Source organism: Vanellus vanellus, assembly GCF_965231255.1.
Source record: "Vanellus vanellus genome assembly, chromosome: 27".
NCBI classification, from domain to species: Eukaryota; Metazoa; Chordata; class Aves; order Charadriiformes; family Charadriidae; genus Vanellus; species Vanellus vanellus.
Window position 1 is genome coordinate 1665816 of NC_138932.1, and position 22496 is coordinate 1688311.

General features: G+C 55.3%; 4 protein-coding genes across 5 annotated transcripts in view; all 4 read right to left on the minus strand.

The window, feature by feature from the left end:
* Positions 1-4089, minus strand: LOC309682227 (cathepsin S-like; the record flags this gene model as incomplete). The annotated part of the gene is made up of 7 exons (XM_082496268.1): positions 1-490; positions 964-1066; positions 1306-1471; positions 2575-2799; positions 2876-3025; positions 3603-3725; positions 3964-4089. 7 exons carry the CDS (start codon positions 4087-4089, stop codon positions 391-393), a joined length of 993 nt encoding a protein of 330 aa, XP_082352394.1. The 3' UTR covers positions 1-390.
* A 1276-nt stretch (positions 4090-5365) lies between these two features.
* Positions 5366-9549, minus strand: CTSS (cathepsin S). Its single transcript, XM_082496285.1, has 8 exons — positions 9481-9549; positions 8935-9075; positions 8574-8696; positions 8197-8346; positions 7896-8120; positions 7525-7690; positions 7216-7318; positions 5366-6125 (listed from the first exon to the last, which is right to left on the minus strand). Exons 2-8 carry the CDS (start codon positions 9058-9060, stop codon positions 6026-6028), a joined length of 993 nt encoding a protein of 330 aa, XP_082352411.1. The 5' UTR covers positions 9061-9075; positions 9481-9549; the 3' UTR covers positions 5366-6025.
* Positions 9550-10228: 679 nt separating this feature from the next.
* CTSK (cathepsin K) lies at positions 10229-13387 on the minus strand. Its single transcript, XM_082496267.1, has 8 exons — positions 13131-13387; positions 12254-12380; positions 11964-12086; positions 11693-11848; positions 11404-11622; positions 11144-11309; positions 10921-11026; positions 10229-10830 (listed from the first exon to the last, which is right to left on the minus strand). Exons 1-8 carry the CDS (start codon positions 13136-13138, stop codon positions 10731-10733), a joined length of 1005 nt encoding a protein of 334 aa, XP_082352393.1. The 5' UTR covers positions 13139-13387; the 3' UTR covers positions 10229-10730.
* A 900-nt stretch (positions 13388-14287) lies between these two features.
* The window catches only part of ARNT (aryl hydrocarbon receptor nuclear translocator), a 29090-nt gene continuing 20881 nt past the window's right edge, over positions 14288-22496 (minus strand). For both annotated transcript variants that reach the window (XM_082496251.1, XM_082496250.1), the window contains 8 exons: positions 21626-21736; positions 21342-21420; positions 20823-20946; positions 20097-20196; positions 19268-19418; positions 18876-19035; positions 18229-18380; positions 14288-17626 (listed from right to left, as the gene is read on the minus strand). In XM_082496251.1, coding sequence (XP_082352377.1) covers positions 17537-17626; positions 18229-18380; positions 18876-19035; positions 19268-19418; positions 20097-20196; positions 20823-20946; positions 21342-21420; positions 21626-21736 — 967 coding nt within the window. In that variant the 3' untranslated portion in view covers positions 14288-17536. The remainder of the gene's footprint in view (positions 17627-18228; positions 18381-18875; positions 19036-19267; positions 19419-20096; positions 20197-20822; positions 20947-21341; positions 21421-21625; positions 21737-22496) is intronic.

A 22496-nucleotide genomic window follows, 5' to 3' on the forward strand; every position in this document is an offset into this window, starting at 1 on the left:
TGAAACTGATCTTTTATTTTTCAAAGAAATTCTGCAATTTCATCAACATCACGCAGCGATAAAATGTTATCTGTGTCATCGTAGCAGTACTCAGTGCTGAACTGGAGCGAGGAAAACATGATCTCTGTTATAACTGGAGGTATCGCAATTTTACTCTGGAAAAAAAGAAAACTTTTTTCCCCCCAAAAGAAGTCACTAGGTACCTGTAAATCATATTCCATAATCTTCCCACGCAAAGGGCTCCCTCCCAGCCTGTAAGACGGGCTGGTCTAACAGAAAGATGTCGCCCACAGAGCCAGAAAATGATTCGTGAAGTCAGTAGATCCGTGCAAGCTTTGCATCAGTGGTTTAACTGAAGCCTCAGGAGTTCCCTCTGAAGCATGAGTCCGTCTATATCAGCGGGTAAGAGGCGTAACTGGCGATCCCGCAATGGTTCGCATGGTTTCTTGACATGCGGATGTAGCCCTCATCACCAAAACGCACGCCCCAACTTTTGGGACAGGAAACAGACAGACAGACAGATGGGAGAAAAATTAAATCCCTTTTTCTGGAAGCGAAGCGGCAGCTTTATCAACGTCACAGCATCAAAGGGTTTTCATTAACTGCTTCATGGGATTTCTAATCCTGTATTATGGCAAGACTCACCAACATAAAAGGAACGTAAAGCACGTGTAAGTGTATTTGAAATGCATTTAAAGTTCCTTCACTCTACAGGATGATATAAAGTGTGTTGCCATGGCCAGGTGTGAATCCCTAGATTTAAGGGCCGATACCAACTTCCAACTCTGTAACGCCCCCCATTGCACAAGCACCCAACTGATCTCCCTCCCATCTGTATGAATATCGGTTGTTATACAATTGTGAGGGTGTCAGGTTGAGCAGTGGGAGGTTCTCCAGGAGAAGCCTCTCCCTGTAGACCGTGAGCACACAGAGAAGTTCAGTGATGTATGGTTGTGCCTTTACCTGTTTTTCACAAGCCAGTAATCCTTATCATTTAGAGTGCCGTAGCCAATCACGAGTACTCCGTGATTCACCTCCTGCGTGCACCGGGGGTCATCGTACACACCTGGAAAAAAAGGAGTTTGGAAGCATGTCATCACACCACAAGACCTCGTCTTTGAGTCAAAGTCAACCTTCAGCCCAAACCACGACAATCACTAATGCTGCTATCTTAGATTTTGTCATACTGATACCTTCATCCAGGAATTAAGCCCCAACTTGCCAAATTCCACCAAATTTCATAAGCTTTATGTGCAGAAAGACACAGGAGACTGTGAAGAAGATCTCCAGGTTGAAAGGACATACCTGACCTGTACAAGAAGAAGGTGGGCTGGGTGGCATCAATGGCAACAGAGACCGGTCCAATGTTGGCTACAGCATCCTTCAGGGCTGCTTCGTCGGCGTGTGGAAGCTCAACGTACTTGGAGCAAGTGGCGGCTCGCGTGGAAACATTGTACTTACATGTCCCATTCTGGTAGGAACAAGGAGGAGTTGAGGAGGAGTGTGAAGAATCCACCAGAAATAGCTCAAGACTTTCAGAGAGGAGTTTTCTCTCAGCCCTCTTTTACCCTGTGCTACCCTATTCTTCACTTTTTCTTTTTGAGCACCATTTTTCTATACGTGGGATTACACGTATAGCTGGAAGGACCTCAAGAGATCATCTTGTCCATCTCACTTGCCCACACCAAGAGCAGCCAAACCATTTCAACAGAATTCTCTGCCTTTTTTTCTAGAAACCTGTGATGACAAGACTTCTACCACGTCCCTAGAGAAGCTGTCCTTGCTTTCTCGTCCTTCCCATCAGAAGGCTCCTCCTCATGTTTAACCTAAATTTCTTCTATTGTAAATGAAGCCCATGGCTTCTCGTTCTCCCTCTGGACACAGAACAGTGACTTTTGTCTCTGTAGCTGCCCTATGCATGTTTGAAGACCTCTATTCCACTTTTCTGTCTTGGACTGAGCTGTTGTTACTTCGACCTGTTTCCATAGACTTTGTTTTCAAGACACCAGGTCATTTCAGGGTGTCTCTGGCCATCAAGACTTGCAGCATTAGGATCTTTATTTTCTTATGACTCTTTCCTTGCAGCCTCGCGGCAGTCATGCAGTGTCTGTTACAGACAACTTGTGAAAAACCAATTGTATGAACGTTATTCACCAGAAACCTCTGCCCACTGAAATGGCCGAAATATCAATATCCCATTTTCAACTACAGAAGATGGAATAATGCAGAGAGCTGAGAACAGGACCTGGGACTCCTGTCCCATTTTTCCCTTCCGTGTAGGACGTTGCCTAATAATTTATGTAGGACAGAAATAACCATGTAGACATTCTGGCTCCCAGTCCACTCATTCACCTATGAGAAAGAAAAGTTTACAGGTCCCTTCCCTGGGTCTGAAAGAATCAGCTGCAAAAGCTGAGAAGATGACACCAGACTGGTAGAAACCGAGACAGAGGGAAATCAGTGGGAGAGGAGAAGAAGGGTGTCTACCCAGGAGGGCAGCACAACTGTCTGTGTTGCTTCCACCCTCACGTGTTTCTCTGCAGACTTCACGTGCTGTCCGGGTCTGATGCCTACCTGAGCTGTGTAGGGGTAGGAATCATCCGAGTCAATGCCTTCGTTGTCGATGATGTACTGGAAAGCGCTGGTCATGAAACCTCCACTGCAGCCTTTGTTCCCGTACATCATGGAGCAGTCAACGAGGTTCTGGGTGCTCAGGGACACCAGCTTCCCCGTCTTCAGCTTCACCTGGGCTTCGAGGGCTCCCACGGCGCTGAATGCCCAGCACGACCCACAGGCGCCCTGCAAAAGCCCCAGAGATGCTCAGACGCTGCCCCATGGGACCAAGACATGAAGAGGTACAAAGACAGCTTCACACCTGGTTCTTGACGTCCGTGACGCATCCCTTCTCCCTCCAGTCCACTGTGTCTGGGACTTTGCTGCCAGGCTGCGGCCGGTACGTGGAGGTCTGATGTGATCGAGGAGCAACGCGCAGCCCAGTTAACAAAGCCGCCACTTCCTCGCTGGTCTGGTGGGAAAAGAAAAGACCTGCTCGTGATCTCCTTGTCTCTGGAAAGTCCTACACTGGATGTGTTGGAGGTGGAGGGGGATTTCCCTTGAACCGTCTGAGCTGCAAGAGTTAGCAGGTTTCGGGAGTCCTTGGCTTTTGATTTTTTACATTTAATTTCTAGCTGTTCATTGGAAAGGGCAAGAAAAAGAAAACGCAAAGCTTAACTCCAGCACCGAAACTCCCTAGAAGCTGACACGGTTCATTAAACAACACTCCAAACTTGGGACGTTGAAGAGGGATGATTTGCAAATATATATAATGACAATATATATAATGACTGGGACCAGGTCTGTGCACCCCAAAAGCTGCATTAAGGAGTTGTTTCCTCACACCAGATTGCCTCACGCCGTAGGTTGAGCACAGGAATGTCCAAGCAGTATGTCCACGGCTGCTGGAGTCCATGAGAAGAGGATGGGCTGAGGAGGGTTGTTGGAAGATTTTCCACCCCGACCCAATGATATTCTTTATTAAATCAACCTCGTGGGTACTTAGAGACAAAAACAACCCCCTTCTTGTCAGCATGGCCGGCACCTACCATGTCCCCCAGGTGGTTCATGCCCAGCTCGTAGGAGTGCAGCCCCAGGGAGTGCTCCAGATTATGAAGCGTCACCAGTCGCAGGTTCCTCTCCCACGTCGCGCGCCGGTCCCCTTCCTCTTTCTGAAAGCGAGCGCAGCCCCGTGATGTGCGGCAATGGCCCCCGCAGCCATTTCACCCCGTTTTATGCCACAGAAGGCTGTTGGGAGCCCCTGCCAAACCACCCCTGGGAACCAGCAGGGCTTCCAAGCCCTGTCAGCTCTTCTCCCCGCCATGGGATGCGGCAGATGGTCACGCTGGAGCAGCACCCACCACATCGGCACCCCAACACTCCTCCACACCCCCCGCAAGATGCCCGTACCTCGTGGCGGTACTCCTTGCCGTAGGTTTTCTTCCAGAGCTGCCAGTGCCAGTCCAGCGCAGGGTCGTGGTGTCCCAGTGCCACCGCAAGCGTGGCCAGGAAGGCGATGGATGCCAACAGCTTCATCCCGCTCAACTGGGACTGGGGAGCCGGAGCGACACGGGCACACACGCTGGGAGCCGAGGGCTCAGAGCTGGAGCCGTGCTTGACCCCTTAGTGACAAATCCGGTTTGGTGAGGGAGGCAGACGGGTGATGACATCCCTGACCTGCACTCCCTGGCATGCCCTTCGTGGGGTTTCTACACCAGGTGAAGCCACCAGCTCCCGTCCTGCCTGCCCAGACAAGCACCCCACAGCGGTGCTGCCTGCCCCGCTCGCCTGCTGCGTACCCCCAGCCCCTGCGAGATGGGAAGAGAAATCCCATCTAGGACTCAGAAACTTCCCTCGGGGCGGGGAAAAGTCTGCTGGCCCCAAGCCTTGCCCGTGCGGACACCGACACGCAGGGACGCGTCCAGACACACACCTCGTCGCACAATTCCACCCTGCCCGAGAAACCCTCCCCGAAGGAGGCTGACACATCACCTGGTCAAGCGACTGCTTTGACAAACCTGCGATTTCCTGCACCTTAAAAAGCTCAAAAAAAAAAAAAAAATCCTATTTTCATCCAGCTGCTGTCCACCAGCTCCTGAGGATGGGCTACCAACTACCCAGAGAAGGCTCAGAGGAGATTAGAGATAAGGTGGAGTCAGAGTCAAGATAAAAATATTGTTCCTTCAGTTTGACTTCCTCAAAGCTCAGTCCTCCCAGAGGGGCGTTAAAATGCAAAAGCACCCAATGTACCTGAAAAGGCTTCTTCTGGTGGTGGGTACCAACCCTCAGCTCGCTGGCAGCGTGTTTGTATGGAGTAGGGGGGATGCCGGGGACAAATCCAGCGCGTCCCCACTGCCAGGACACCCAGGACCTTCGGCAAACGGTGGCTGCAAGTTGTCAGACCAATCACGAGTCAGGAAATGAGGAAATGCTCTGATTTCATTTTCACTTAGCTGGGAACTGGGCTTGCCTTGCTGGTCATGGGGTTGTTTGGAGCAGGACTCTCGATACCATCAGAAAATGATCGCAGCTGAGAAAGTTTCCTTTTTCCAGCACCCCAAAAATTAACGGCAAGGCTCTCACGGTGGTTTCTGTGGCTTTTGGGGCCAGTGGGCAGGAGCAGGGGCCACACTTCCCTGATAAGATCTTTGCATTTCGTGACTTGGTGCTGAGCTAAGAGACAGGATGAGGTCAAGCATGGAGCCTTGCTGCTGGTTTGAACTGGGTAGACCTGAGCTCCCCTCTCACCTCAGCAGTGTACCAACCAGACCAAAGCCAGCTCTTAGGAAAAAAAAAAAAGAAAAATCACATTTATTCACTTTTCTGTGGGGTAGCACAGAGGGGAAGACACGGTTCACATACGGTCATGGGCTGGAGCTGAGCTGGGCAGCCTCAGCGCTGCGTGGACAGCCCGAGATGCATTTAATGCACATTACGTTGCAGTCAGGCTGAAAAACGCGGTCAGCAAAGTCTCTGGCTGCCTGGAAAGCACGCTCCCACCTCTTCTCCGGGTTGCCACGAAGGACAGCCAGGCAGGAAGGTGCATTTCACACTACTACAAAGCATCACGGGACATAAAATGGCTGCAAGAAACCATCTTCTAAGAGAGAAGGAGGAAGCAAAACAGTTTCTCAAGAGCTTTGAAGATGCAGCTGAGTCATTTTCTAAAAAGCTGCCGCAGATTGCGAGAGTCAGCAGTGACAACAGAGAGCCCTCCACCTAAATAACTGAAATAACTCCCAAGAGATGATCCCTTATTAGTGGATAAGTTCCTGGGGATGGGGAACGAGATGGTCGTACTTGACGAGACGCTTGGACGAGCCAACCGAAATAGCTCCTAATTCCTTCTGCTTCTCTGTCAAAATGGGATGGATTCTTCCAGGAGGGAAGCCTGGACAGAGCGGGGCATGCTCGAGGTCAGCGGGACGAGCGGCGGCATCTCAAGAGCTCGTCCTGAAGCGGGGAACCCCCCCTAGATCTGGGGGTAAGCACTGTAGCTGGCAATGCCGCAGTGGTTTCCACGGTTCCTCGCCATCCGGATGTAGCCCTGCTCACCAAAATGCACCCCCCAACTTTTGGAAGAAGAAAGAAGCAAAAGTTAGACAACGGGGGGGGGTGACTGCCTCCTTCCGCACCACTCCTGCCCCCTACTTTCTTCTCTCCCCATCCCTTAAGTTTTTTTCCAACTTGTGCTTCCTCCCCAGCGGCCACAGGAATGGCCAAATAGCCACAGGAATGGCCAAATTCCCATCTTTTGGCCAAAAAGGCTGAACCTCCTGACTGCTTCCCTGCCAGATTTCGCTGCCGCTAACTCTTCTAAGGGGGAGGGCAGAGGAAAATCACTTATTTGCTATGTGCTGGAGTGAGTCAGAATCACCAAATAAAGGTGAATTAATTAGTTTTGTATATTAAAAATGCATTATTTTTTTTTTAAATCCTACCAAGGCCAGGGATGAGAGACAGAGGAGGAAACTGGTGGGTTTTAGCCCACCCCTGACATGAGGATAAAGGAGCTCTGTTGACAAAACTGCCCGCGGTTGGGTTTTTCTGTTGTTTTTAAAAAAGATAATGGTTTCAGTTACTGAATGTAGCTTTTGCTGACACCGCAGGTTTGGGGTTTATTTTTCCTGAGATGCGTCTGTCCGAGCAGGACTCTCATTTCAACACTTTGTTTCTTCTTCTTCTGCATTTTGAACAGTGAAAAACATGTTCACGAGTACATTTTAACGCAAGGGGCCGCGCGGTGGCAATGACCCTCGAGGCTGCGCCTCCGAGTTGGCCGAGGGAGGGGGTTCGCCAGCGCGTCCCCAAACCAAACCAGCTCAGTTTCTCAGCCAAGAACCACCAGCCCTTTGCGCTGACTCAGCATCCAGGAACTCTGGAAATCCTGGAGTTTCCCCCAGAGCACAAATCCCATTTTTTTTGAGCCAGCACTGAGGAGTCAGGTGGGAGTGTTTGGGGTGACGTACATCGATTCGGGTTTATAGGGCTTCATGAAGGGCCCTTTACACTGGGGCTGTGATGGAGCTGAGCCCAAAACAGACCCAAAGAAAGCTGATGGGCACTGAAAAGCGCTGCGTTGGCGCGTCTTTGGAACCTGTGTGGTGCTTCCCAGCACGGAGGCTGGAAGGAAGAGCTGCTCAGCGACTGGGTTGGCTGTACCTGTTTTTCACGAGCCAGTAATCCTCCCCGTGCGATGAGCCGTAGCCAATGACGAGCACAGCGTGATTCACCACCTGAGAGCAGCTCGGGTCATAGTAGATACCTGGAAGGCATTTGGAAACAGCCTTCGGACAACTGGCCCTAAGTCACCGCCCAAACTGGAACTAAATTCACTCCTGGGGAGGCGTCAACCAATGCCTGTTGCCAGGAGCGGGGGCAACACGTGAGTCAAAGCTGAAATAATTTGTATTTAAGGAAGTTTGGTGATGGGAAGCGCAGCCCTTTCTCATGATCCCCCGGAAGACCCACCAGCTTTGTACAGGAAGAAGGTGGGCCGACTGGCATCGATGCTGACAGAGACGGGCCCCACGCTGGCGACGGCATCCTTCAGCGCGGCTTCATCGCCATGCGGCAGCTCGACATACCGGGAACACGTGGCTGCCCGCTCCGCCGGCTTGTAGCGGCACGTGCCATCCTGGCAAACAAAGGTAAAGGGGAGAGCGCATCAGATCTCGTACGGAGTCCTGCTCTGCGTCACATGAGTCAGAACTGATGCTCACAGCATTAAATACAGACCACTCTGTGGTTTTCCAAAGTGGATTTCCTCTAGAAGCAACAGGACTTAATTTCCTCCATCCTACGCTGAGCCAGCCCCAGTGTTGCCCAGGTGCAACGCCTACCTGAGCCGTGTAGGGGTACGACGCGTCCGAGTCGATCCCTCGGTTGTCGATGATGTACTGGAACGCTTTGTTTTTCCATCCACCACCACAGCCTTTGTTCCCGTAGCTCCTGGTGCAGTCAACGAGGTTCTGGGCGCTCAGGGACACCAGCTTCCCTGTCTTCAGCTTCACCTGGGCTTCGAGGGCTCCCACGGCGCTGAACGCCCAGCATGAGCCACAGGTGCCCTGCAAAAGCCCCAGAGATGCTCAGACGCTGCCCCACGGGACCAAGACATGAAGAGGCACAAAGAGAGCTTCACACCTGGTACTTGACATCCGTGACACATCCCTTCTCCCTCCAGTCCACTGTGTCTGGGACTTTGCTGCCAGGCTGCGGCCGGTACGTGGAGGTCCGGTTTGACCGAGGAGCAACGCGCAGCCCAGTTAACAAAGCCGCCACTTCCTCACTGGTCTGTTGGGAAGGAGCACAGAGGCATTTGTGACGTGTTGAGGTTTACTTTCCACAACAAGAGAGCGGATCCATCTGTGCATCCCGCCCCACCGAAAGGACCAGGTTTGTCCTTGCAGCCTCCAGGGACTGATGCACACGGTTGCAACATCACCAACACGGCGCGTTTCATCCCCCTTGACCAAACACACGACTCCAGGCTTGAGCCTTGCGGCGCAGCCAGCACCTACCATGTCCCCCAGGTGGTTCATGCCCAGCTCGTAGGAGTGCAGCCCCAGGGAGTGCTCCAGATTATGAAGCGTCACCAGTCGCAGGTTCCTCTCCCACGTCGCGCGCCGGTCCCCTTCCTCTTTCTGAAAGCGAGCGCAGCCCCGTGACGTGCGGCAATGGCCCCCGCAGCCATTTCACCCCGTTTTATGCCACAGAAGGCTGTTGGGAGCCCCTGCCAAACCACCCCTGGGAACCAGCAGGGCTTCCAAGCCCTGTCGGCTCTTCTCCCCGCCGCGGGATGCGGCAGATGGTCACGCTGGAGCAGCACCCACCACATCGGCACCCCAACACTCCTCCACACCCCCCGCAAGATGCCCGTACCTCGTGGCGGTACTCCTTGCCGTAGGTTTTCTTCCAGAGCTGCCAGTGCCAGTCCAGTGCAGGGTCGTGGTGTCCCAGTGCCACCGCAAGCGCGGCCAGGAAGGCGATGGATGCCAACAGCTTCATCCCGCTCAGCTGGGACTGGGGAGGCAGTGCCAGAGCCCATCCTGGGGGTTTCACTTCCCCACTGATTCCCAAACCCACCTCCAGCCCCTCAGTGCCCTTTTCCTCGGGCAGGAGCTGTCTTTGCTCGCGCAGCGGTGCTCCGCTGCCCCAGTGCAACCACGACACAGGGCCAGACCCTTCCCGCACGCACACCGCTGTGCCACCTCCCCCAAGAAAGTCTCTTCAAAGGAAACTTTGCACATCCTCAAATATTTCCTCTGCCAACTTTCCGTCTGCATCACTGTGGCAGCTCTCGAGGAAAAGGAGCAGTCGAGGGGGGGAACAAAAGGAGGTCGGGATGAACTCTGCCCCCCCAGGTGAGCACCAAGGGACCATTTTTCCATGTTCTCTGGCCAAAAATCACCCGGGGAGATGTCTCACCTGCTGGCACGGCTGTGGCGCAGCTTCCCACGGAGCCCGGCTCGGCCTCGGGACAGGCACAGGGGTGCGAGGAGGTCCCTCCGCTTGCTGCAGCCGGGAGACGGTGAACGAGGAAATGCTGCGATTTCACTTTCTTTTCACAGCATTCTGGTTTCTAACAACCCCGATGGCGCATCGCGGCTGCCCCCGACGAATTAACCAGCAGCCCTCAGCCTCTCCGTCACCCGGCCGGGCCATTCGCCACCCCGTTCTCGGTGTGTGGGGGCCAGTGGGGAAAAAATAACTTATTTTTAAGCATCTAAACTTTTTTTTGGCATGAATTCTTTAAAGCGAATATCACCTTCCCTTCCTGTTAGGGCTCGCCCTGAACTTTGCTGCAGTCAGTTCTCAATTTGTTGCGTTAAATGGATTTGGGTTTTTGGGGTGACAAGGGATTTTGGCTGCAGAACACCACCTAGCCCTGGCACAAACATTTGCCCCAAAGCCACGGCGTTGCATCCCACACCAGCTCTTTATTTATTGCTCCACTTTCTTCCTCCTTCATCCCCCCATATTTCTTCAACCTGTTTCAGGGGTCCTGTGAAACCAACCGGAACTTTGCAGAAAGACCCAGCAGTATCTTCCCTCCCCGCTCTGCCCCGGTGTCAGCCATGTTTTGCTGTCGGCTCCTGCCCCTTTGGGAAAGAGAAAGACTTTTTCCCACCACAGGGCTGGCGCAGCACAGAGCAAACCATCCCCAGTGTTTATTCCCAACAGTGTTTATTTTAAAAATAAAGTCGTATCGTTCTCCGCAGCCCCCGCTGGGATCTGGGCTGGGGGAACACAGATCCGTGCTCTCCGTGGCGGATATTCCACCTGCATGGGATTTCCTCCCGCATCCGCGTTCCCGGAGGCAGAGGCCGGTGCAGGACATGTTTGCACAAGCATCTCCAGACGGATCAGACTCTCTGGAGCCGGACAAGCCTGGGCCCCGAGCATCTGTGGCCGCAGGAAGACAGAACCCGGCACACGCGGTGCCGTTATGGCAAAGGAGTCCGAGGAAAACAGAGTTGGGGGCATCTCATTGCACCGTTCATCTGCAGCCGGGGGGGTCTCTCCTCTCTCCTGGGGGAGATTCCTCATGGAGAGGCAGAGATTCCCCCCTGGAGCGACGTCAGCTTCAGAGTCAGGGAGTGGAAAGGCCGAGTTTGGACGCAGGGAAGCGGGGAGGGCAGCCGGTGCAGCGCAGGAAGGGAGCGCGCCAGCAGCGCTCACATCTTGGGGAAGCTGGCGAGGTTGGCGATGCCGCAGGCGTTGTTCATGTTGCGCGCCAGGAGGACGTAGCCCTTGTTGCCCCACTCCTCACCCCAGCTGTGGGGAGCAACGGCAGAGCCTGAGCTGCCGGCAGAGCCGCCGGCAAACCCCGGCCCAGTGAAAAGCAGCCGCACTGCCGTGCCGTACCTGTTCTTGATGATCCAGTGCTTGGTGCCCTTCTGCGTGCCGTAGCCCACCGCCAGCACCGCGTGGTTGATGTTTTCGGCATTGCAGCTCTCGTCATAGTACACGCCTGGGGGACAGGATGGACGGTTACATTCCAGATAAACCACCCAACTGCGCCTCAGTTTCCCCGAGCTGCCCAGTGGGCACTAGAGGGGGTCCCCCTTCCCTCCCCGCAGCTCCTCACCGCGGCTGTAGAACTGGAAGGAGGGCAGGCTGGCGTCGATGCCCACGGAGACGGGTCCGATCCTGGCCACTGCCCGCTTCAAAGCCTTCTCGTTCCCTTCGGGGATTTCCCGGTAGCCGCGGCACTTGGCCGCCTTCCCGGTGGGGCTGTACATGCAGCTCTCATCCTGCATGGGACCAGCAAGGTCGAGGTGAGATGGGGATGAGAGGGCAGTCAGGGGGGGAGCTGATGCAGACCTTGTCCCCCTCCCAGCCCCGGACCTGGCCGATGTAGGGGTAGGCATCCTCTGAGTCAATGCCACGGTTCTGCCGGACGTACTCAAAGGCGTTGGTCATGTAGCCGCCACCGCAGCCATCATTGTTTGCCACGCAGTCCACCAGGTTTTGGGGGCTGAGGGAGAGCAGCTTCCCCGTCTTCCGCTTCAGCTGCCCCTCCAGCGCGCCCACTGAGCTGAAAGCCCAGCACGAGCCACACTGGCCCTGTGGGGACACGATGGGTGACACCGGGGTGCCACCCCGCTCCAGGCACCCCCGGGAGCACCATGCTTACCTGGTTCTTGACGGGCGTCACGTAGCCTTTCTTCCTCCAGTCCACGGCAGCCGGGGCTCGCTCTGTCCAGTCAGGGACGTACAGCGTCTCGTTGTGACGTGCGCGGCCACGGGGCACCTTCAAGCCCGTCATCATCCTCACCACCTCCTCGCTGGTCTGGGGAAGGAGCCCAGGGTGGATGGGTGCAGCCCTGGGGCTGCTGGGCAGAGCAGCACCCACGGGTGCTCGGTCCCCTCTCCCCCACCCCATCGCTGTCCCCAGTGATGCTCACCATGTCACCCAGGTGGTTCATGGCCAGTTCAAAGGTGTGGACGCCCAGTGCATGCTCCAGGTTGTGAGTGTTGATGTACTTGAGGTTCTTCTCCCAGATCAGCCTCCGCGTCACCTCGTCTGCCTGCACGGTGGGGTGAGATGGCGCTGGGCAGAGGGGACCTTCCCACAGCCGCCGCCACCACCACCACCGTGGGGACACCAGTGCCATGGGGACATCACCAGGGTGGTCCCCAGCTCCCCCCAGCAATCCCCCAGGGGGCGGTCCCCTCCCGTGGGGCTGTGCCATACCTCACCGTTGTACTGCTTCCGATGGGTTTTCTTCCAGAGGTCCCACTGGGCATCCAGCTCCCGCTCGGGGTGCAGCTGGGCCACCACCGCGGGGACCAGCAGGGCCAACAGCATGGGCCACCACATCCTGGGGAACAGGGACAGAGGCTGAGCCCGGGAGAGCTGGCCGGGGGACAGGGCCCTGCGCCCACAACCAGGTCAGGCTGTAGGGGACAGGGACCCCGCACCCACCCCGGTGCTGGGCTATAGGGGCCAGGACCCTGTGTCCGTCCCATTTCCAGACCACGGGGGACTCCGTGCACCCCAGTATTGAGCCACGAGGGCCCAGGACCCCAAACCCACCCTCTTCATGGGTTGGGGGACACCAGAACCCTGGACCCACCCCGTGTCCAGGCCATGGGGACCAGCACCTCCTGCTTTGGGGCCGTGGGGGGGCCGGGACCCCTCCGCGGGCAGCGCTGGCTGGGCGCAGGCATCACATGAGCCGGGACAGCTGGTTCCCATCACCGCACCGCTGGCGCCGTGCCGGCAGCCCCGGGCCACGGGGAAACCGAGCTTTGGGGGCACAGGGGGGGGGACTCAGGCATCCTGCCCCCTCCCTTGCTTTACCCACTCACCCCCCGCACCCACTTTCTTGCCAGACCCCCGGGGCAGAGCAGCGATGGGGACACCAGCCTGACCTGCAGCCCTGCTTGATGCTCTGTGCCTCAGTTTCCCCTTTCACACCTCTAACGTTCCCAGTGCCGCCACACAGGCCCCTGTTCCCCCCCCACTCCCACTGGGGTCCAGTTCCCCGGGGCAAAAGCCACCGAATGCCCCAGCACAGCCTCGTCGGGTCTCCTGGCCACCCGGGGGACCCCTCTCCCGCCCCACTTACCCCAGCATGGTGCCGTCGGTGGGACACGGGTGCAGGCTGAGACCGGGGGATGCGGGTGCCGCGTCCGCAGCTCTTTTATGCTGCTGGATTGAGGAAGTGAAGAGGCAGCTGGAAAATGTTGGCCGTCGTCCGGGGCCTGCACAGGGCTGGAGGGGAGGAGGAGACGGGGGGACGCAGCAGCGGGTCCCTCCCGGCTTCACGTGATGCTGCGGGGCTGAGCTGACTCAGCCCCGGCTCTGGATCCTGCCCCAGGGACACCCTCCTGCCCCAGCATCCCCCTCCCAGGGCCATCCTCCTGCCCCAGGGCCATCCTTTTGCCCTGACATCCCCCCTGGAGACACTTTCCTGCCCCAGCATCCCCACCCAGGGCCACCCTCCTGCCCCAGGCATGTCCTCTTGCCCCAGCATCCACCCCAGGGACACCCTCCTCCCCCAGGGATGTCCTCTTACTCCAGCATCCCCCCCGGGGACATCCTTCTTGTCCCAGAGTCCTGCCCCAGGCTCACCCTCCTGCCCCACGGTAGAGGGGCTGTTTGTTCCCAGGAGACCCACACTCCCCCCCTCAGCACTCCAGGGAGGGCTGAGCCCCCACTGCTTCGGCAGAGGCACCACATGGCAGGATTAGACCCCCCCGAGCAACACAGGGTCATTATGTCCCTTACGTCCCCAACCCAGGACTGCCTCCCCTGCCACCTCCTGCCCGTGCAGGATTCGGCCGCCCGGTGCCCAGTTATGGGGTCACAGGTAGGGCCCGGGTGGAGCAGGCTTATCCCAGACCCCCGGCAGCAGCACCAGGGGAAGCGGGGCCAGACGGTGCTTTCTGCGGTGACTGGCACTGCATCACGCGGCTCCCGCTGGGACAACTCAGAAAACCTTGTTCACTGCCCGGAAGGTCCCGATGGCATTAGTCCCCTGTCCCGGGCACACGGCGCTGGGGACATCATCATCAGCAGCCGCCACCACGGGTAGGAGAAGGGAGTGTCGTGGGGAGCAGGGGACAGAGCCAAGGGGACAGGAGCAGCGCCAAGGCAGGGACAGCACCTCCCAACTACACCCCTGCCACCCCACCACCACAGGGGTCCCCAGGCAGAGGGACCTGTGCCCCATGCGTGAGCTCACCCTCCCCGGGGGTGTCTGACTCAGCCCGGGGCTCCGCCGTGGACTCATTGCCCACAGCACGGGGCCCTGACTCGGTCCCGCATGACCGAGCGGGGAAGCAGCAGGCGTGGGAAGCTGAGCGTTTTAGGGGATCACACTCCTGACAGAGAGCAGAAGTATGAGAAGTTGAGGCTGAACTGGGGCCACTGGGCTGAGTACCTCTGCAGCTGCAAGGCCAGGGGAGAACATGACATTCCACAAGCCCAGAGATGACAAGACCCTGCTCCAGCCCAGGGCTGCAAGTGATGAAGAGGAGGAGGAAGGGAAGGACAGGGCTTTGTGACCATGGCCACAGGATGGCGGGAGGCAGAAATGAGACAGAACTTTGAGAAAAAAAAAAAAAAAAAAAAAAAGGAAAATATCTTGTTGTAAAATCTCTGCTACATATAATCATCTGTAACTCCCCCACCAAGAGGGAGCCCTGGGCCCAAAATGAGCCCCCCCCCTCCCCGAGGAGGAGGTTTGGCTCCCGCCTGCCCCAAGCGATTGTACGATAAAATACCCCCCCCTCACATTGAAAAATAATACAATTATCAAAATGGGATGTGACAGAAGGAGCCTTTCCCCGCCCGACTCTGTCCCATGTCCACCACAGGCCCCAGGGACCCTGCAGTGGGGGGGGGGGGGGGGGGGGCAGATGTCGAGACCCCGCCAACCCCTCACCAGTCCTCATCCTCCGTTGCTGCCGGTGTCTCCCAACAGCTCCGGCATTTGCCAGCTGCTCCAGATGGTTTCTTTTCCCACACAGCTTGAATTGTCCATGGCAGGACCCCAAAACTGGGGGGGGGTGCTATGGCAGTGTCACCCACGAGGGCTCAGGGAGAGGTGGGCTCTGGCTTAAGGACACGCAGACGTCGTTGCTTTTTGTCCATGCTGCAGCCAAGTCCCGGCATGCTCAGGGCAGGGGGTTGGTTTGAAGCACCACAGACAAGTCCGGCTCCCGCTGCTGCCCCCAGACAGAGCTCAACAGCTGAAGGACGTCGCTCCAGAAAGCGTCAGAGCTGGAGCTTCCCAAAGGTCTGGTTCCCCAGGGCTCGATTTCTGTAGGAACAGGAATTTCCCTCCTCTCCTGTGGCAGCTGAGCACTGCTACATCCTCCGGCCGGGGGGGTTCGGTGGCACTCTGACACTGGAGGCCGGTGCAGCTCAGCACTGGTCCTTCACGTGCCACCTTCGTACTGCGAGCAGGCATTGCGAGCCCCAGTGTGAACAGCTGGCATGGTTAACACCTCGCTGCTTTACAAAACAGATCTCTGCTAAGGCCAAGCAAACGCCGCAGCCTGGGCGCGGGGACGGCACGGGCCACGAGGGGCCGATCGTGGTTATTGCTGGTGGCGTCTTCCCTGGGTTAGAAGAAGGATGGGGGTGGATCATGGGACATTTCCAAACTCCCTCATGGGAGGTTCCCACCTTTCCACGAGTAAATTTGGAAGTGGCGTTTGAAGTGAGAAAAAATTTCAAATCTCAGTTTTCCAACAAAAGCAGGAGAGAAAAAAAAAAAAATAATGAAAGCTTTCTACTCCGCTACCAAGCGGAACCTCTCTGCGTCTCTGCAAGCACTGAAACTTGACAGTCAGCAACACAAATGATTCAAAGCTTTCCCCGCACAGACGCCATCTGCCAGGTACGTCTCCAAAATCCACTCTTTGGAGCGTCTCCCCCGTGGGTGGCAGCACCAGGACCCGTCAAGTCCAAACACCACATCCCCGCCATGCCCCACGCTGGCAGAGAGGACGCTCCCGGCCAGCCCGGGGGTCTGGGCGTGGGGAGGAGGGAGAAATGCCCAGATTTCATCCAAAACAAAACCAGGCTTCCAGGAAAGCTTCATATTCTTCCCCCGCTGCAGCTGTGCCAAGTTTCCTTCCAAGTCAAACTCTGCACCGAACAAATTTTCCTGCTGAAATGGAAGCACGGCTCACCATCACAGGGGGAAATCAAACTGTTCTTCCAGCCCTACACACCCTGAGGAGAGCAAGAGTTGCCGCAACTTTTTTCCACTGAAGAAGCCAGAAGATTCAAAGTCAAGAAAGTCAAGGTTTAAAATAAAAAAAATAAAAAATAAAAAATATATATAAAAAACAAAAACAAACCAAATCTGTTCCCTATCTTCCCCTGCTCTCCTCCATTTTGCGATTTGGCAACAGGGTCATCACATGGCATGAAGTTTTCTTTAAGGAGACAGTGAGTGTAAGAGCGAACACCGCCATTCAGAGCACGCAGTGAAAAAACGCAACTCCTTAGCGAGTGCCTGAACCAATCCAGGGCCTCTCTGTGCGGGGAGCCGGACGCCCAGCTCCAAAGTGAAGGCGAGGAACTCGATCTAGACGTGGTAAAATTGCATGGACAGTGCAGAGCAGGTTTTTTTTTCCGCCCATAAGCTGACAAAAAGCCTGTTGAAACGTTGGTTGATGGCAGCACAGAAACCACCAGCTGCAAGACGGACGCAGCGAGAACAAAGCTACATAGATAATATTTTTATGGCTCGTAACTATCCCATCGTTCCAAGGAAGGACTGGGCCCCGAGGGAGTTAACAGGTCACACTGACTACAGAGGCCCGTATTCATTGCACAGTTCACAGAAGAGACGGCATCCAAACGCACACCAGCGTGTCTGCCGACACGGGAGTCTCCCAGTAAAGCACCTGGCACTGGAGACGCAGTAACAACCCTCCGAAGGTGGCCAAGCTCCCTCCGAGGAGAGAGCCGGCTTACGGCACGGATTCTTACACAAGCATCCTCCAGAATTGCGTTATACAGGGTTAACGCTTGGAAGAGTTTCTTCCAATATTTAAAAAGTTACAATACTTTTGTGTTTTATAGAAAAAGAGTCACGGTATAGAAGACTGAAATAAAAACAGTAAAAGCCACCTTATGAGTTTGGAGGGGCTGTCTGTGATCCAGACAGGAATCCCTCCAACCGGCCCAGCGCGCAGAACGAAAACCGCCCGCGAGCGGCTGCAGAAACACAGGGCCTTCGGTCAGCGAGCGTAGCGGCTCTCGCAGCACTCCAGTCCTGAAGCCTCCATGTGAACAGTCCCCCGCCGGCAGCACCGCGCAGAGGAGGTGCCCAAACCCAGACCGTCTTCCTCCCGCACGGCCATCCATCCGCCAGGCCGGCGGGCAGAGTTTCGCCTCCAGAAGGTAGGAAGTGTTTAGAAAGTTCAGCAGTCTTTGAAAAAAAGACTTAGGTGTTTTCCTTTACACATGGATATTATATATAGCTATAGTTTGCTTCCCCTAGGGCTTATTTTATTCTGAAAAAGAAGGGAATATATTCAACTCTGGGAACTCTTCATTGTTGTAGTTGGGTCCTTGGTCTCCCAGCATTGTCAGCATGTCCTGCGAGGATACAAGGAGAGAGTTATTACCTGGACTGGAATATCACATTGGAAGTTTAGTCACGGAGGAGTTTGCCAGAGCAGGCACTGCACAGCGGGACGGCCCCCTGCCTCCCAGGGGCACACGGGGTTTGTGCTCAAGGCTGTAGCAGAACCCTGAATTTAAGTCATGAGCAGTGACTGCAGTGGCTCCTTAGAAAGCAGGGGGCAGCAACTCCCAAGAAGAATATGAACTCTGGAGAGTTTCCAGAGTTATCTGTACTTTATCGGATTGGATGGGGGGTATTCGGCTCTTTTGTTATTGTTTTTAATTAAGAGCCAGAAGGGTTAATTCAACTGCGGAGCTGGTAGAGTTTCACACTGATTCTGCAATGGACCAAGACGCAACACCAGAGCAGCTGTGGCCTTTCTCCCTCTCCATTCTGATTTCAGCTCCGTCAGGTTACTCGCGTGTTTGAGACCTCACCAGATACCATCAACTAAGGGGACACGCTCTCGGCGCATCGGCCAGCTGCCCGCGCTTGGGAAGCAAAGACCATTCGTTCCCACAAGATCAGCCCACACCAGTCCTCACTTGGGAGGTTAAAAAAAGCACCGTCTTACTGAGAAGACCTCAGGCTGGCTTGGCTGCGGCTGCTGCACGTGTTGCTCCCCGGAGGCTGCGCCGTGGTGCTGTCCTTGCCACTGCGGCCACATCCCCACACCTTCGGTTGCCCGCGTCTGGAACGGGGCCGGGGTCTGCGCTGCCTCTGCAGCTGTTTAACAGAGAAAAAGTCAGCAAGCGATTCCTGGCGCAGGGCTGTGGCTTCTATGATCCTTTAACGGGTCTGGGAAGTGCACAACTCATTGTGTGGTGCCTACTGGTAACAGGGTAAGATCTCCCCTCCAGGAAAAGCCACTCAACTGTCTCATGCATTAAGGCGTTTGTCAGTACCCATCTGTGGGGTAGAACAGGAACAAATGCAGGGGAGGTCCCAGAGGGGTTTACTTCCTCCCAGTCAGCCTTAAAATGGTTCAAAATTCATCTGCTCTGGAGCCTTGTGCTGGGATGATGGTTAAAGGCGCTCAGGGCAGTGTCAGCCACAGCAGAGATTTAGCTGTGCTCTCCACATTTGGGCACTCCCAACATACACAAGAAAACGATGGAGATCATATCCCACCAAGGCTGTATCTGGCTGATGCTCCCCGCTTTCCCCCGAGGGGTTTTTGATGCCACCCCAACCCCCCCCAGAGCCCTAAACCATACTCACTGAAGCCCGTGCCACGGCTGGCAAGGTTCGGGTATGCAGCCCCGGTAGGGGAAGCCGTAGAGCCGGGGGCTGTCATGGGGCTGAAGGAGGACGGGGTGCCTTGGAAAGTCCCCATGCTGAAGGAAGGGGGCCGAGTCTTCACCGTCTGGGATGCCACTTGCTGTAAGAGAGCAAAAAATGGGAGAGGAAGAGGAGAGATGCATTTATTCTGAACTTCATCTTCACTAGGGCGAGAAGCTGCTGGGCTGGCCCCAAAGCAAAAAGCACACAGGCACACCGCACTGCTCCATCGCTCAGCCAGAGTCAGAGCAGGTGGATTCGTGATGGCGAGAAGGGTCTGTAGCACAGCAGGGACTCGGGGCCTGCACCACTGAGGGTTCAGGCTTTGCTACCTGGGGTGTGAACGCTGGCCGCGTCCCTGGAGCCCAGTTGGTACTGCTGGCCTGAGCTGGGTTGGAGTGGCGTGAAATCTGTGCTAAGATGCGGCCCGCTGATGAGGGCTGCTGCTGAATAATGTTCACAGGAGGTACCATGCCGCTGCTCCTGGAAGACAGAAGAGGCGCTCTTAGGACACTAGGTATCACATACAGGACAGAGAGGGGCAAACGCCATCTGTGCAAGTTCTGGGGGGGGACGGGGGGAAACGAGCCCAGAAACGTGGAGTAACTTTGCTCATGTGCCAGCGCCCACCACTCTGCCCTGCTGTGGACACAACTGGCAGGAGCTGTGGGGTTGCGAGCAAGGCTACCCTCACCCAGCTCAGTTCTTGGGCTTCAGGCTAAGCATGCCCTGAGACACAGCTATCCCGCAGACGAGCTTTGGCAAGCGACAGAGCAGAGGGATATCAGGGAATCGAGGCAGAAGCTGGGGAGGGGAAGATGAGGGTGAGGACAGGCTCAGCAGAGGAAGGGCCGTGCTGACTCTGCACAGCCTCAAAGCTCCTCTACCTCTGACCAGGAGCAAAGCAGCAGCAGGCAGGGGAGCAGGGGTGCAGGAGCCCTTCTTGCCCCCACCCCTCAAAGAAAGGGATGCCTGGATGGGCTCCTCCTGCATTTTCTGTGCACACTATACAGGAACACATTTATGGACAATCACTGCTGCGCAGACAGAGGCTGGGAACACTCAGCTGTTGCAGAAGGACACACACAGAGAACAGGAACAACTACAGGAGAAGGTCAAATTAACATGAGGCCATTCAAAGCACAGCACAGGAAACCTCACCTGAAGTTCTCAGCTGGTCGCGATGGGGTGAAAGTGTTTCCCTGGGTAAAGAGGGGCTGGTTGGCAGGCACTGTGCTGGCAGGAATGGCTTTGTTCTGGTCTGTGGAGAGAGGCTGATTCACTTTAGAGCTGAGAATGTCTCAGCAGCAGGAACAGGGACAGAGAACCAGTTGCAAAAGACATGCTCGTGTGAAGGAAGACTGTTTTGAGCCAAAGCACCAAACATGACTGTCCCTTATCCAGACACGGACTCCAGATGGTTTTGTAAAGCCTGTTTAATTTGATTTACCTCTCCATTTTCTAATAAACTCTGCATTAAGGTCCTCTGCGGTTAGAGCATCCACTACATTCTGTGCCCAGACTGGGAACAGAGAGAACTGCTCTCTGGGGACCAACACGAAGGATGAGACTGAGGCAGGCAGTACCACACAGAGCAAGAGACACCTTATCACCCACTGCCTCCTCACACCTCTCCAGCACAGTGCTGGCTGCGGGACAATTCACTGCCACAACAGCGTATCAGCAGAGACAGTAATTATCCACCCGGCATCAAAATCAGCACCATTCTGCAAGTCCTGGGCTGCCACACCACAGTCACGCTGAGCCTCTGCACCCAGAACTGCTCTCAGTGACTTGGGAAAGAGCAAAGAGCGCTTGGATTGAAGCTGAGATGGGACAAAGATGCAATGTGCCCCTGGACATGCCTCACAGCCCCACCCTCCTCACCTGTATTGATACTGCTGTAGATTTCGCTGAACCTTGGGTCCCGCTCCTGATTAAAAAGGCTCTCTGTCTTCTCCAAGGGCTTGCTGTGCTCGGGGCCGGCAGCGGTCACAGGCTGAACGGGCACCTGGGAGCAGGTATGGATGTGAGCTGCCAGCACCGCAAGCCCAAAGGAAGTCAGCGACGTCACAGGCAGCACGGCGAACAGCTGAGGGCTTTGCGGGCAAAGACCTTGCATGCAAAAGGCCAGGCCACTCTCGGGACTCCCGTGTATTTTATCGGGACAGTGTGGCCGTTTAGGGCCGGCAGCACGGACACGGGCGTCGTGGGGAGGGTGCCACAGGGACAGCACAGAATCAAGCAAGCAGATCCAGCAAAACCCACGCCACAACACCTTCCTCTCCAAACTCTCGGCAGCCTCAAGTCAATCTCGTGCAGCCACCTTTAAAGCTCCAGCAAAAGGTAATTTAAATAATGCAGAACAACAAACGCAAGGAGTAACCGAAACCCCTGTTGATTTACCTGTGAGTGGTCGTAACCAGACAGGCTCTCTCTTCCCGGGACCACTTCCAGCTCTGTCTGTTGTGGCGGCTGCTGCTGCCTAAAATAGAAAGTCTCTGTAACAGGAGAACACCGGCTGCTAAAAAGGATTGCCAAGGGAACAGATACTCTGTGGTTACACCAATGATTCATTAGCCCAGAGGAGTTCACTGCTGCAGAGAGGAAAGTTTGGGTAGGAAGGCTATTTGACAGGAGGGCAGAACCAGCAAGAGAGGCACAGTAAAAGGAGCTGAGCACCTCCTGACCTTGAGGGCAGCTGTGCCGTGCCCATCTCCAGGGGAAGGCTGACACTCTGCCCCAGCTGGGGCCTCTGCATTGAGTTTGACAGGGCAGGCCGAGACTCCTGGCTCGAGTTCCTTTAAAGCAAAGAAAAAAAGAAAAAAAAAATTTAAAAAATACCAAATGAAAGCAAACAGTTGGTTACTGGGTGTAGGAGAGTGCGCCTGTCTCGGACAAGATTGGAAGCTTTGCTTTTGCAAAATCTGTTTGAGTGAAGGATCCTTCCACTTGGGTCCCGTGGTCTCTGAAAGGGGGGGGTGTCACGTAACGTAACGCTAACGGCTGTGAGCCAAAGGGCTCTGCCTCCTCCCACTCAGTCACTGAGCAGGGGAGCAATTAATAACCTACACCAGGAGCACAGCCAGATCTGCATCATCCTTAAAGCACAAGCAAAGGTTGCAGGAGCCTAATAACCCCCAGGGTTTTCCGTTCAGCTCTATGTCAGACACTCCAGAGCTGGAGCCTGCAGAGACCACCAGCAGTTTTAGGTTTCAAGCCCAAGACATTGGTGGAGTCCATTATGCTCTTCTGTTAACTGTTATAAGTCAGTTAATGTTTAACTCCCACATGAAAGGAATAAAAATCCAGCGTTTTCTCAACAGTTCTTTTGCAAGCTGCTGCTTCAGTAGCACCTGGTCTCAAAGATGAAACAATACAGATAACCCAGCAAAGATGCACACAGATAAAACACACCTCAAACACAATCAGACACAGATTGCTGCTTCTCCGGTCTGAATTTATGCAGCGCTTTTTGAACGTGTAGTATGGATGTGGGAATGGATGCGTGTGGAATGAACGAGTTCAAAGAGATATCTCCAACAGCAGGACAGGAATTAA